The following is a 16353-nucleotide window of genomic DNA, read 5'->3' on the forward strand; positions in this document are numbered from 1 at the left end:
TGCTGCTTCATAGCTAATGGTTTAGGGCAGATATTTTCACCTTAGTGTTATCATTCTTTGTTAATAGTCATTAGGACATGAAGAGAAAAACAAAGATTGCAGAAAACATTATGAGTATGAGCACAGTATATAGACAAAATTAGTTTTACATTTTCCTATATATTGCAGAACTCTTAAGATACAATTATTTCTACCACTTTTATATCCTGGCTGTTCAATATAAATTCTAAAAATTATAAAATTACAGTAGTTAGTATTATAATTTAAAGTAAACAGGTATCAGAGAAATTCTCAATAAAGCATTATTCATTTATTCTCAATAAAGCGTAAATTTTCTTTACCTATTACAAATGCGTAAGTTTTAGTTAGGTATATTCTTATGGTCTTATTCAAGATATTGATGTTACTTTGTTCTTGTTTTTGTTGTTAAGATGTCCCTGAAGAGAAACCCAGTGACAGAAACTTATCAACTGTAAGGGTGGATACTCTAGCAGACAATACCAGCAATTACATTCTTCATCCTCAAACGTCCTTCACATTGCCCAAAAAGTCAGTGACCAGGTAAGTCCATGGGAAAGAGAAGCTCATCTTTTAACATCACCATGGAAATCTTTTTTACAAATTACACATTTAAAGCTGGCTGACTATAGAGAAAATCAGAAAATAGAAGGAACTATCATTGAATATATCTTTAGTTATTTTAAGGCATCTGGGTCATAAGGAGGCTACTTTGGAAGCTATAAATGTCAAAAGTGCTACTTTTCCTCAGTGACATCTGTTATCTTTTGAAACAGTATGAAAATTGTATTAGTTCATTTAGTCTGACACTAACAGACTTTTTAGAATAAAGAAACATTCATGGCTAGGCACTGTGGTTCACGCCTGTAATCCCAACACTTTGGGAGGACAAGGCAGGTAAATCATGAGATTGGGAGTTCAAGACCAGCCTGGCCAAGATGATGAAACCCGTCTCTACTAAAAATACAAAAATTAGCTGGGTGTGGTGGTGGGCGCCTGTAATTCCAGCTACTTGGGAGGCTGAGGCAGAGAATTGCTTGAACCCGGGAGGCGGAGGTTGCAGTGAGCTGAGATTATACCACTGCACTCCAGCCTGGGCAACAGAGCGAGACTCCATTTAAAAAAAAAAAATAAGACCAGATGTGGTGGCTTATGCCTGTAATCCCAGCACCTTGGGAGGCCAAGGTGGGCAGATCACGAGGTCAGGAGATCGAGACCATCCTGGCTAACACAGTGAAACCCTGTCTCTACTAAAAATACAAAAAAAAAAAAAAAATTAACTGGGCGTGGTGGCATGCGCCTTTAGTCCCAGCTACTTGGGAGGCTGAGGCAGGAGAATGGCGTGAACCTGGGAGGCGGAGCTTGCAGTGAGCGGAGATTGCGCCACTGTACTCCAGCCTGGGTGACAGAGTGAAACTCTGTCTTGAAAACAAAAACAAAAACGAAAAAAAACATTCATTATGGTTCCTAAAGTTTTAAAGGTGTTTTATCACATTTTTATGCATAGAATTCCTCTGTGGTAAAATGTTTAAAATGTTTTTTGCCAACTTTTTTTCAGTTTTTGTTTTTGTTTTAAAATAATACTATGATATTTTAGGGAAATATGTACATGGCTTATGTATTGTTTATATTATTTTAATTGTTCCATAAAAGTGTTTTTGAATTAAGATATTATTTTTGACATTTAATCTTAGAACTTAGTAATGTTACTTTTCACTTGATCTTAGCCAAAAGGCCAAGAAGTGACACATAATGTTACTTTAAACTAGTCAAATTTAACCTTTTTTTGATAATGAAAACAGTTATATATTAAGAGCACAAAATAAGCTTTGGGAGAGATATATAAAACACTTGAATTTGTTGGGACTACATGTATCTGGAAGAACAAACTTAGGTCTTTGACTTAATAGTTAATAAAATAGTAATTGTTAAAGAAAATAATAACTAATGCACCCATCAGACCAATCTGTAGTTATTGTTAAAACTTCTTATTGATGACCTCAATATTTGTCTTTGATACTAAGAGGATAAAGCAGTTGAATGCATTTTGTGTGTTCATTGAACTGCATGTTTATATATATTCCTCTCCTATCCCAGAATGCTGGAAGAACCCCTTCTGGCACCTCTTCAGCCACTTTCTTCTAACACACCTATATGGGCCTGCCGTCTTAGGAGCTGTGAGGTGAGTTAAAAATAATTATTACCTAGAATTACTTACCTGCTTATAACCACAGGTCATCCCCAAATGCCACTTTTGAGTACAACTAATATAGGCTATATTTACAATATTTTGTTTGTGTTTTTGTTAAATCTGATTTCATGTATTGTTGAATTATTAGAGATTCTAAGCTTTGTTAAAGCAGAGGTTATATAAATCTGTTTACATTTCACTATTATTTCTTCTCTTGCAACTCTCTTCCCTCATCGTCCATGAAACTTCACTATCATGTTTCTCTACTATTAACTTTTCAACCATTTCTTTTCTTTCTTTGCTTGCACTTATTTTTTTTTCATATTATCAGTAGAAAATTCTTTAAGGCTCACTTTCTGACTTTGTCTTTTTTCTCTCTGTATTTTGTCTTTTGGAGCACTTACCTACTTTGTTGACTTTCAACTCATATCTATAAAAATGATTTCCAAGTCCGTATCACCAGTTTTTATATTTATTTATTTATTGAGACGGAGTCTCACTCTGTCCCCCAGGCTGTAGTATAGTGGTGCAATCTGAGCTCACTGCAACTTCTGCCTCCTGGGTTCAAGCGATTTTTGTGCCTCGGCCTCCCAAGCAGCTGGGACTACAGGCATGTGCCACCACACCTGGCTAATTTTTTGTATTTTTAGCGGAGATGGGATTTCACTATGTTGGCCAGACTGGTCTCAAACTCCTGGGGTGATCCACCCACCTCGGCCTCCCAAAGTGCTGGGATTACAGGTGTGAACCACTGTACCAGGCCAGATTTTGAATTCTGCCTTCCTCTTGTCCCAGATATCTGGCTACTTGCTTGAAGGTTTATTTGAATTTCACCTCAAATTCACCATATCCCATACTGAAATCATCTACCATGCCACAACTGGCTCCACTTCCAAAATTCCATGTCTGTGTAATGACAAATACCATTTCCTTAGATACCCGGGCATAAAGTTTTGTACTAATTTCTTCCTTTCCCACATTTGGTAGTCACCAGATTCTTTTTTTTTGAGACGGAGTCTCACTCTGTCATGTAGGCTGGAGTGCAGTGGCACTGTCTCAGGTCACTGCAACCTCCGCCTCCCAGGTTCAAGCAATTCTCCTGCCTCAGCCTCTTGAGTAGCTGGGACTATTTGCATGTGCCACCATGCTCAGCTAATTTTTGTATTTTTAGTAGAGACGGAGTTTTGCTATGTTTGCCAGGCTGGTCTCGAACTCCCGACCTCAGGTGATCCTCCTGCCTCAGCCTCCCAAAGTGCTGGGATTACAGGTGTGAGCCACTGCACCCTGAAGTAGTCACCAGATTCTTTTAGTTTTTCGTTTAAAGTATCTTTTTCTTTTTGGCCCATTTTTCAATAGGCCTTTGTTCTCTTGTGCTTGATTACAGGAATAGCCTGCCCCCTAACATCTTTGACTCTCTCATTTCTGGTCCCTAATGTATATTTTTCTAAGGCTACTTGTATTTGAAGATTGTTTTAATTGTCTTTTCTCAGTGCCCAATTAAGTTGTGTTATTTTTTCCACATTATTTAGCCACTGTAGCTAGTTTCAAAGGCCTTTCATAATCTGGTATCATCCTACCTTGTCCTACTTTATTTCCTACTTTTCTCAAACTCATCTTCATCCTTGTTAGCCTAGTCTTCCTACTTTCGACAGATACTCCAGAATTTTTTTTTAGCTCTCCCTTTACCCATTTGTATTTCCTTTTCGTATATGTTACTTTTTTCTTCTACTTACCATTTCTAACTATTCTTCAAATCCCAGTGCAAGTCCTACATATCTTTTGTATAAATTATCTAATGATTATTTTAGCCTTTACCTATTTCTCTCTTTAAATTCTTTAGTATTAATTGTCATTCTTAATTATTTACTAGCTTAGGCCGGGCGCCGTGGCTCACTTCTGTAATTCTAGCACTTTGGGAAGCCAAGGCAGGCGGATCACTTGAAGTCAGGAGTTCGAGAGCAACCTGGCCAATGTGACAAAACTCCATCTCTGCTAAAAATACAAAAATTGGCCGGGCGTGGTGGTGGGCAGGAGAATCACTTGAATTTAGGAGACAGAGGTTGCAGTGAGCCAACATCACACCACTGCATTCCAGCCTCCATGACAGAGTGAGACTCCATCTCAAAAAAAAAACAATTTAAAAATAAAATTATTTACTAGCTTGGATTGTTCACTGTTACGTAACATTCACACTTTTTGAGGAAAGGGACCATGCCTACTCTATATACAAACCATAGATGGTAATGAATATTTAACTATCAGAATGCTTCATTGTTTTAAACAAATCTTAAAATGTGGGAAAGGAAAATATTCTTTGTATTTTAATGTTTTGAGAAAATTTCTTATGAAAAACCTTGTGCTATATGTATTACATTTGTTAGGACATTATCGTTGTTGCTTTTCTAAGTAGAGTGCGTGTATGTATATACATATATATGTGTGTGTGTGTGTGTGTGTGTTTAGGTTTTTCTCCCCCTACCTTTTGTTAGTCATAGTTTTTCAGTGGTTTCCTAAGGTTACTGTTGTGATTGTTTGATGAGGGTTTTAAAAATCATTATTATAAGCCTCATGGAATGCTATGGATATTAGAGCATTTGTTAATACAATCATGCAACCAAATCACCTTGTGTTACAACTATAGTGCATTGTGTGGCTTACCTAAAATCATAGTGTATCTTGTAAGAAATTGAATACTACTGTCCAACAGACTTGAGTATGGTTGTCCAAGATGAACCACTTCTTTCCCAGTGAGGGACTCTTTTTCCTCTCCCAAGCTACATCAGTGATAAAAACAATTTTGAGTTGGCCAGGTACGGTGGCTCATGTCTGTAATCCCAGCACTTTAGGGGGTTGAGGTGGGTGGATCACAAGGTCAGGAGATTGAGACCATCCTGGCCAACATGGTGAAACCCCGTCTCTACTGAAAATACAAAAATTAGTCTGGCATGGTGGCATGCGCCTGTAGTCCCAGCTACTTGGGAGGCTGAGGCAGGAGAATTGCTTGAACCCAGGAGGCAGAGGTTGCAGTGAGCTGAGATGATACCACTGCACTCCAGCCTGGTGACAGAGGGAGACTCCGTCTCAAAAAAAAAAAAAAAATTTTTTTTTTTTTGTGTGTTAATGGCTGAGGAAATATTTTCTGCATTTTGGTTCAAAATATTGTTTAGTAGTCTTTTATTTTTTGAATTTCTCATTTAATGATGTTTTACTGTAGGCATTTTTTTCAGATTTGACTAAAGTGTATTAACTGGACAAATTTCAATACTGTATTAAAATTGTATCCGTAAGCCTATGTGTAAGTATATATAATTCTGATTATATTATGCTGATTTTTTCTTTATTGACATATATTCTAATTTTATTTATAAATAAATTATAGTATTATAACTAAAATTTATATTCATTTATTTGTGGTGAGTTTTGATAAAGAGTTGTCTAGGTTAGCAGAAAAATTATAAACATAAGCATTTTGATTATTTTAGAGGAAATTGCAGATAATGTATTGTTTGGCATCAGATTATCTCTTAACTATTATAACCAAAAGTACAGCCACAACGGTATTTTGATACCTTTCTATTTGTTAAATGTATTCTTCCTCTCTGCCCACATCTCTGTTCTTGTTTCCTCTAAGGGGGAAACATACGTGGAGTTAATTCTAGGTCTCTACATTTCATTGTAAGAGATCACAGTTAACGTATTTTTTCTGTTGATATAGAAAAAAAAGTTTCTCCTCAGCTGGGTGCAGTGGCTCATGCCTATAATCCCATCACTTTGGGAGGCCAAGGCAGGCAGATCACCTGAGATCAGGAGTTCGAGACCAGCCTGGTCAACATGGCGAAACCTCGTCTCTACTAAAAATAGGCATGGTGGTGCACGCCTGTAATCCCATCTACTTGGAAGGCTGAGGCAAGAGAATCATCTGAACCCAGGAGATGGAGGTTGTAGTGAGCTGAGATAGCACCATTGCACTCCAACCTGGGCAACAAGAGTGAAACTCCATCTCAAAAACAAAAGCAAAAACAAAAAAAGAAAAGAAAAAGTTTCTCCTCTAGTACAGGGATACTCAAATGGTTATATATAGATAATATAAATTTATTTACATTATTTATTTATACTTTTCCTTGTTTTAGAAAAAATTTAAGAGCGCTTACAAAATATATGTAAAATATATTAGCAAGGTAGAAATTAAAAGTGGAAACTAAACAGTAAAGACAGACAAGGATGGGAACATAAAATGGAAGTAAGAAAATACATGTCTTAACCAACTGTGTGTGTTTGTGTGTATACATATACTTGTCTATAATCAAGATATATGCTTTTCTTTTTTTTTCTTTTTTTTTTTTTTTTTTTGAGATGGAGTCTCGCTGTGTGGCCCAGGCTGGAGTGCAGTGGCCCGATCTCGGCTCACTGCAAGCTCCACCTCCCGGGTTCACGCCATTCTCCCGCCTCAGCCTCCGAGAAGCTGGGACTACAGGCACCCGCCACCACGCCCGGCTAGTTTTTTGCATTTTTAGTAGAGACGGGGTTTCACCGTGTTAGCCAGGATGGTCTCGATCTCCTGACCTCGTGATCCACCCACCTCGGCCTCCCAAAGTGCTGGGATTACAGGCTTGAGCCACCGCGCCCAGCCGATATATGCTTTTCAAAAGGGGAAACTTAGTTACTAAATTCTGTGTCTTTCAGATTTAAAAATTATGCTAATTTCCATAAGATAAAAGCAAACCATTAACTATTTTTGGTACTAAGACCAAACAGAAATTTCTCTCAGAGGAGGATCTTCTTTTTTTATTATTTTATTTTACTTTTATTTTATTTTATTTTATTTTATTTGAGACGGAATCTTGCTCTGTTGCCCAGGCTGGAGTGCAGTGGCGCGGACTCCGCTCACTGCAACCTCCACCTCCTGGGTTCAAGCGATTTTCCTACCTCAGCCTCCTGAGTAGCTGGGACTACAGGCACCCGCCACCACGTCCAGCTAATTTTTTGTATTTTTAGTAGAGACGGGGTTTCACCGTGTTAGCCAGGATGGTCTCAATCTCCTGACCTCGTGATCCACCTGCCTCAGCCTCCCAAAGTGTTGGGATTACAGGCGTGAGCCACTGCGCCCAGCCGGATCTTCTTTTTTTAAAAAATAGAGTCTTACTCTATTGCCCAGGCTGGAGTGCAGTGGCACAATCTCAACTCACTGCAAACTCCATCTCGCAGGTTCAAGGGATTCTCATGCCTCAGCCTCCCAGGTAGCTGGAATTACAGGCAAGCGCCACCACGCCCAACTAATTTTTGTATTTTTCGTACTGATGGGGTTTCACCATATTGGCCAGGATGGTTTCGAACTCTTGACCTCAGGTGATCTGCCCGCCTTCGCCTCCCAAAGTGCTGGGATTACAGGCGTGAGCCACCGTGCCCGGCCTCAGAGAGGGATCTTCATAAAAAGAATGTTGATATATTGAGCAAATTCTTCTACAGCCTTTTATCAATCACTCACAATTTTCATTGGATTTCTAATAGATGCATGGCATCCTATCAAAATTAATCTCAGGCATTCCCGCCTGCCCTCCTTCCCTCTTTCCCTCCTTCCCTCCCTCCCCTTTCCTTTCTCCTCCCCACCCCACTCCACCAAAAAAAATCAGTTTCAGTAAAGGAGGCCCCACAGGGAATGAGTACTTTGTGGCTAGTTTTATGCTGATCTGGATTGATCCAGGATAGAGTTTTAAATATCTGAAAGAATGGATATACATTATATGTTCTTGCAAGTTATCTTTTCTAAATATTCTTTGTCTCAAACAAGACGTTGATAAAGATAGTATGGCAAATGAGTTTGGCATTATATTCCGTAACAAACACCTGCAAAATACCCATTTGATGATACTGGTTGAACTCAAATCAGACCCACTGTTTGTAATAGACCATTAATCTGAGGGCACAAGTGACATTCTCTTGTGCAAGGCGATGAGTCTTCCATTTTGGACAACCATCTCATTATATTTATTATGCAATGAAGTGTATTTGCTAGTAATTTTGTTTAATTTCTACCACATGCAGAAAATTGGAGATTCATACCGTGGCTACTGTGTAAGTGAGACTGAATTAGAAAGTGTCCTAACATTTCACAAGCAGCAAACACAGAGTGTTTGGGGGACCCGTCAGTCTCCAAGCCCAGCCAAGCCTGCTACACGCTTGATGTGGAAATCCCAGTATGTTCCGTATGATGGAATCCCATTTGTTAATGCAGGTACTTTTTTAAAGACTTATTTTAAAAGGTTCAGCAGCAGCCGTAGTCTGTTGTGAAAATGTGATTTTCCTAAGGTGATACAATTTTATTATGGTAGCTGACAATTGAATGCTAATTGAAATGCATATTAAATTGAAAAAACTTATAGTAAATATAATCAATTACCTTATAAGATTGCATTTTAATATATCAGAATGAGTAAGACTTCTTTCATGTATTATACTGAAAAATAAAATATCAAAGTTTCAGTTAACATGTTTAATAAAATATTAAAAGAGCAATTTTATTTTAAATATATACATCAGCTGTGTTTTTCCCCTTCAGATTAAATATTTTAGCCTTCTCTCTTAATTTGTTTTGTGGGGGAAATTTGTGTGTATTTTATGTAGCTTGTAACTCTGGAGCTACTGTATAGAATTTGTATACAATCTGGAGTTATAGAATTCTGATACTAAAGTTCTCAAGCATTAGGTATGTTATATACAGTATTCTCAGAGACTGGGTTAGTTGTTTACTAAGGGAGTAGTTTCAAGCAAATCTCTTAGACTAGTTAAAGCCCCAAAGAATCTAAAACTAAGCAATTTATTTTAGGACTATGAGGGCAGTAATTTAGCTGAAAGAGTTGCAGTTTCATCCTGGACCTCTGAGGTTAATGAGAAATACTTAAGAGAAGATGAGATAAATGTAACCACTTCTGCCTGAGTTTCATCAGTAGTCTATAAAAGAAATGCAACATTAAAAATAAATGAGCTGGGTTATTTGTTTATTTATATATTTATTTATTTATTTATTTTAAATGTGGTGGCTCATGCCTATAGTCCCAGCACTTTGGGAGGCCAAAGCAAGAGGATTGCTTGAGCCCACGAGTTTGAGAGAATCCCTGGGCAAAACAGAGAGACCTCATCTTTACAAAAAAATAATAAATTACCTGGACATGGTGGCATGGGCCTGTAGTCCCAGCTATTTGGGAAGCTGAGGTAGAAGGATCACTTGACCCTTGGAAGTCGAGGCTGCAGTGAACCATGATCATGCCACTGCACTCCAGCCTGTGTGGCAAAGTAAGACCCTGTCTTTAAAAAAAAAAAAAAAAAAACTAACAAATAATAAAATGAACTTGAAATCCTGTAGCCTTCCTTTTTCCCATCCTAGATCTAATCTCCTTAACCCTCCATAGGTAACTACTACATGAATTTCATGTGTATCATTCTAGTCTATATTTTTATACTTTACCTTACATATTGTATCTACAATAATATATTTTAGGCCGGGCGCGGTGGCTCAAGCCTGTAATCCCAGCACTTTGGGAGGCCGAGACGGGTGGATCACGAGGTCAGGAGATCGAGACCATCCTGGCTAACACGGTGAAACCCCGTCTCTACTAAAAATACAAAAAACTAGCTGGGCGAGGTGGCGGGCGCCTGTAGTCCCAGCTACTCCGGAGGCTGAGGCAGGAGAATGGCGGGAACCCGGGAGGCGGAGCTTGCAGTGAGCTGAGATCCAGCCACTGCACTCCAGCCCGGGCTACAGAGCAAAACTCTGTCTCAAAAAAAAAAAAAAAATATATATATATATATATATATATTTTATTGTTTTCGATTTTTTTAAAATGTGTAAATAGTAAAGTATAGATATTGTTTTGCAAATTTTTTCACTCACCCTTTTTTTTTTTTTTACATCTATTGGTATTGATATTTATAAATCCTAGTTAATCCAATTTAATCATTGTATAATATTCCAGCATATGACCAAACCAGTAATTTTCTATTGATCATCATTTAGGTTGTTTCCAACTTTTCATTATTATGAAGAATGCTGTAGTGAAACCTCCACACTATATATACTCTAATGAAAAAGCTGTAATTAGTTTTTCTAGAATTACAATTGTGAATTATGGGTGTGAATTATGCCCATTTCATCTTTACAAGATTATCTTAAAATTGCTCTCAAAAGTGATTGTACAGATCCAGAATCCTTTTGAAATTTTTTGGACCACATATATTTCAGAATTCTGAATTTTTTTAATGTAATGTGGTAACATTATGGAATACTCCTAGCAGGTATTCTATAGACCAGCAGTCCCCAATCTTTTTGGCACCAGGGACTGGTTTTGTGGAAGACAGTTTTTCCACGGACCAGGATGGGGGATGGGGGATGGTTTCGGGATGACTCAAGCACATTACATTTATTGTGCACTTTATTTCTATTACTACATTGTAATATGTAATGAAACAATTACACAACTCACCAGAATGTAGAGTCAGTGGGACCCCTGAGCTTGTCTTCCTGCAACTAGCAGGTCCCAGCTGGAGGTGATGGAAGGCAGTGACAGATCATCAGGCATTAGATTCTCATAGGGAGCCTGCAACCTAGATCCCTTGCATGTGCAGTTCCTAACAGGGTTTGTGCTTCTATGAGAATCTAATGCTGCCACTGATCTGACAGGAGGCAGGGCTCAGGAGGTAATGCAAGTGATGGGGAGTGGCTGTATATACAGGTGAAGCGTTGCTGGCTTGCCCACTGCTCACCTCCTGCTGTGCGGCCTGGTTCCTAACAGGCTACAGACTGATAGTGGTCCATAGTCTGGAGGTTAGAGACCCCTGCTATAGCCAATACCACATAATCAAACACTAATTCTTTATTACATAGTCATACCAAGAGAAACAAATAAAGACTATAAATAACCTCACACAGCTCAGGCCTGGTTTTGCAGCCAAGTGAGTCCTGAAAAAACTGTTTGCTGAGCTTTTTGGATTTCAGATTTGTACATAAGGGTTTGACAACTTGTGCCAATTTTCACTCCTGTCAGCAGTTGTGTGAAAATTTCATTTCTCCATATTTACTTCATGACTTAGCTTTGCCAGGTGTTTAAAAATTTTTTTTTTTTTTTTTTTTTTTTTTTTTTTTTTTGAGACAGGGTCTCACTCTGTCACCCAGGCTGGAGTACAGTGGTGTGATCTCAGCTCACTGCAATCTCAATCTCCTTGGCTCAAGAGATCCTCCTGCCTCAGCCTCCTGAGTAGCTGGGACTACAGGCATATGCCACTATGCTCAGCTAATTTTTGCATTTTTTTTTGTGGAGATGAGGTTTTGCCATGTTGCCTAGGCTGGTCTCAAACTCCTAAACTCAAGCAATCTGCCCACCTCAGCCTCCCAAAGTGCCGGTATTACAGGCGTGAGCCACTGCCCAGCCTTAAAAAACCTTTAAATTATGGAAATTTTTACATGTGAATCAAAGTAGAGATAATAATATAAGAAACCCCGTGACTCCAGTGTCTGTCTTCCAGCTTCAACGACTGTCAGTGTATGGTCAATCTTGTGTCATACCCCTTACAATTCCTCATTCCCTAGATGGTTTTGTAGCACATTTCAGATATATCATTCCTTCTGTAATTACTAAAATATATGGTGTATAGTAAAGCATATGTCTCTAAAAGATAAGGACTCCTTACATATGTCTATACATATATGTGTGTATATATATACACACACACACATATATATATATATCAATCCCATTATCACACTTAAGAAAATTCATAGTAACTTTTTAATGTTATAAAATGTTCAGTGTTTACATTTTCCCACTTATCTCACAGGTTTTTCCCCCCCTTAAAGGTTGTTGAAATTCAAATCCAAACAGCATCTACAGACTGCATTTAGTTAATAAATCTCTTAAACTTCTTTTAATTTGAAGATTTCTCTCCTCTTCTAGGTAGTTTGTTCTGTAATATTTGCCATATTCTGGGTTTTGCTTATTCCATCTGTGTGATGTAGTTTTTGTTCTTTATCTCTTCTGTTTTCTGTAAACAGGTCTAGAGCCTTGATTAAATGCAGATTTGATTTTTGCAAGAATACCTCCTCCCGTGCTGTGTACTTATTGCCATCTGTGTGTGTCTCTGTTTGTGGTGTTCAGATTGATCGGTGGATTCAGTTGTTTTAGAGTATTGTCAAATGTTTTTATTTTTGCCAATCCAAGGAGTATGAGATAGTATTTTACTATTGTTTTAATTTGCATTTCCCTGTTTACCTGTAAAGTTGAACATCTTTTTCTTTGTTCATTTACTACCTTTTTTTTCTTTCTGACTTGGCTATTCATAGCCTTTGCCCATTTTTCTGAGTGGTTGTTTATTAATTATTTATGATTGTTTGTAGTTTACATAGTAATTCTACATGGAGAATTACTATGTTATATATGTTATAAAATGCTATTTCTCACACTATTACTTTTATATTTACTTATGGTATCTTCTAAACAAGTTTTTATATTTTAGTGTCAGTTTTATCAACATTTTTGTTAGTAACTGGTGTTTTTATTTTATATTTTAAAAGTTTGCTGTATCCTACAGTAGTGTAAGATACTCAGCTTAAAATCAAGTTATATAATTTTCACATCTACTTATTTGTATTATCTATTGCTGTGTAACAAATTATACCAAACTTAGTGGCTGAAAACAACAAATGTTAATTATCTCACAGTTTCTGTGAGTCAGGAATCCAAGAGTGACTCAGCAAAGTGGTTCAGCTGCAGTCATCTCATGACTTGACTGAGGGAGGGTCTACTTTCAGATTCACTCTTGTGGCTGTCAGCAGGCCTTACTCCTTGCCATGTGGGCCTTTCCACAGAGCTCCCTTACCACATGGCAGCTGATTACATCCAGAGAGAGCAATTCAAGCAAGAGTAAGAGAGAGTAGCCAAATGGAAGTTACAGTCTTTTTATAACCTAATATCAAAAATAACTTCCTATCATTTTTGCCATATTTATTAAACATAATAAGTCTAGCCCATGTTCAAGGGGAGGGGGTTACTCAAGGGCATGAATACTAGAAGGCATGGATTACTGGGGGCCATCTTAGGGCTGGCTGCTGTATTAACAGCCCAAATAAAAATAAGAAAATAATTATAAAAGGAAATAAAAATATAAATGATACTAATATTTATTAACCAAATGTAACATTTGCTCACTATTTATAAAGTGGTATAAAAGCCATATGTCAGGTGGGGCACAGTGGCTCATGCCTCTAATCGCAGCCCTTTGGGAGGCCAAGGCAGGCGGATCACTTAAGGTTAGGAGTTCAAAGGCAGGTGGATCCCTTGAGGTTAGGGGTTCAAAACCAGCCTGGACAACATGGCAAAACTCTGTCTCTACTAAAAATACAAAAATTAGCCTGGCATGGTGGCACACACCTATAGTCCCAGCTACTCAGGAGGCTGAGGCAGGAGAATTGCTTGAACCCAGGAGGTGGAGGTTGCAGTGAGCCAAGATCACGCCACTGCACTCCAGCCTGGGCGACAGAGTGAGAGTCCGTCTCAAAAAAAAAAAAAAATTGTATGCCAGTAGACATTCAGTAAATGTGATATTCACTAATTTTCTTACCATAATTATGGTACCTTTGGTAAATTTTAAAATAAACTTTTAAATTTATATGTTTGTATATCTTAGACTTATTAATGTTTTCTTTCCTTAAAGCTGTATACTTGAAAGATTTTGACATTGCCACCACCAAGTTACTTTTAATCTAGTGTCTAGAATAGATGGACGCTTGAATTAATATCAATAGTTGGTTTTGGCCCACAGGGAGTAGAGCTGTGGTAATGGAGTGTCAGTATGGGCCAAGAAGAAAAGGTTTCCAGTTAAAAAAAGTCAGTGAGCAGGAAAGCAGGTCTTGTCAGCTCTACAAAGCCACTTGTCCAGCTCGGTAAGCTTTATTTTCTTTTATTTGTTTTTTATTAAGAACTTATTTTTGAATAGCTAATACACATATTTTATTAGGTGTATACAGTACTGAAAAGTATACAGTGAATTCTAAGTTTTCTCTTACGCACGTTTGTTCTGTCTTTAAAGCAACAACTCTTACTAGTTTTGAGTCATCTTCCAAAGATATTCTGTGTATATGGATGCATATAAAGGCAGAAACAGAGATCTCCTTCTCTACCCCTATAAATGTTGTTGAAAATCTCAGTAAAGCTCACTAATATTTTCTTTCCTTAAACTTAGATAGTAGTGTACCTTTTTTCTTGATATGAATTCACATAGATTTATTCTCAATCTGAATGCCTATTGTGGTTATATACTGCAGAGATATGCTACATACTAGTGTTAATGTAATGACATAAACTTTCCTTTTTTTCGTTCTCAGTGTATCTCAAAGCTGACTCCATATATATGTACTTACATATATATTACATATATGTACATAAAAGTACTATTTTTAATAGCCATTCCATTTATGGATGAATTATTTAATTCATGTAAGCTGTGAAAGGTATTCCTTATTAGTGTTATACAAAGCTACAATTATTAACATTGTACATATTTGTGCACTCCTACAAGTGTTTCAGTAGGAAAAATTCCTAGAAATGAAATTGCTAGGGCAAAGGCTGTATCTTTTAAAAATGTTGACAAATATTGCAAAGTTACTTTTTAGAGCGATTTTATCAATTTACCAACGTTGTAAGTTCTAGATAGATTAGGACTACAGAGTAGTCATTGCTCTGGGTAAGAATGAAAAATGTGAACCAATGAAAGATTTCACAATGTCCTTTATGAATGTAAATTTTTTAGACATTGAAAGTATTTTAAGACTTTTTAAATATATTAAAAGTGTTTTAAACTATTCGGTAAAATAAAAAATTTAAAAGATAATATGTAGTGGTTGGACTTAGTTGATCTTTGAAACTCTTTTAGTATCACATCTCATGTTATTAATACCTCAGCATTCTTGGCCGAGCACGGTGGCTCACACCTGTAATCCGAGCACTTTAGGAGGCCAAGGCGGGTGGATCATGAGGTTAGGAGTTTGAGACAAACCTGGCCAACTGGTGAAACCCCATCTGTACTAAAAATATAAAAAATTAGGTGGGCCCCTGTAATCCCAGCTACTCGGGAGGCTGAGGCAGGAGAATTGGTTGAATCCAGGAAACGGAGGTTGCTGTGAGCTTGAGACTGTGCCACTGCACTCCAGCCTGGGCAACAGAGCAAGACTCCATCTCAAAAAAAATAAAATAAAATAAAATAAATACCTTAGCATTCTCAAGAAGTTTTTAAAGCCCATTTACAAGGCTTTTCATATTTAATCCTATAATATTAACTTTAGGGAATATTTAAACCTGACTGTGAAACAAACTTTCAGTTGCTTTTTTTTTTTCCATTTAGCCTTGACTTGAAACTTTTATCAACTGCTTCTTAAATATAAGCAATATAAAAACTTTAAGTATTACTTGGGGAAAAACCTCTACATGTGAAGAAATAATTTTATTTTCCTTCGTTCTACAAGTACTTTTTGACTATCTACTCTGTGCCCAGAAACTACATTGGTTGCCATGGGAAGGAGGGAAACCAAAAGAGGAATAAAATTTTACTTAATCCCAGGGAATGGATCAGGAAACAAAAACTAGTAGACAACATGGTAGTATAGAATATAGTGTGAAATACATGATTTAACTACCTATTGAGGTATTTAAAGAAGGAATATATCCATACAAATTCATGGCAGGAAAGAAAGTACAATTTAAACTGGATGTTGAGGTTTAAATTGAATTTGGGTGGGTAGAGAGTTAGAGGGGTGATATTGTAGGTTAAGAGAACCATATAACTAAAGCTACAGAGGCCGGGTGCGGTGGCTCATGCCTATAATCCCAGCACTCTGGGAGGCTGAGGCGGGTGGATCACTTGAGGTGAGGAGTTTGTGACCAGCCTGACCAACATGGTGAAACCCTGTCTCTATTAAAAATACAAAAAAAAATTAGCCGGGCATAGTGACACATGCCTGTAATCCCAGCTACTGGGGAGGCTAAGGCAAGAGAATCACCTGTGACATTGAATTATCAAGTGGATTTAAGTAATGAAAGATTGGAGGCACAGGCCTGGAAGGAGGCTATTAAAGTAATCTAGGGCCAGGCATGGCAGCTCAC

The 16353-nt window shown here is 37.5% G+C and overlaps 1 protein-coding gene across 3 annotated transcripts in view; it reads left to right on the forward strand.

Annotated features, from left to right (window-relative positions):
* CARF (calcium responsive transcription factor) overlaps window positions 1-16353 on the forward strand; it is an 84341-nt gene that overhangs the window by 52260 nt on the left and 15728 nt on the right. For all 3 annotated transcript variants that reach the window (XM_025405277.1, XM_025405278.1, XM_025405279.1), the window contains 4 exons: window positions 432-561; window positions 2116-2200; window positions 8252-8441; window positions 14018-14138. In XM_025405277.1, coding sequence (XP_025261062.1) covers window positions 432-561; window positions 2116-2200; window positions 8252-8441; window positions 14018-14138 — 526 coding nt within the window. The remainder of the gene's footprint in view (window positions 1-431; window positions 562-2115; window positions 2201-8251; window positions 8442-14017; window positions 14139-16353) is intronic.

The sequence above is a fragment of the Theropithecus gelada genome, chromosome 12 (genome assembly GCF_003255815.1).
Source record: "Theropithecus gelada isolate Dixy chromosome 12, Tgel_1.0, whole genome shotgun sequence".
Classification (NCBI taxonomy): domain Eukaryota; kingdom Metazoa; phylum Chordata; class Mammalia; order Primates; family Cercopithecidae; genus Theropithecus; species Theropithecus gelada.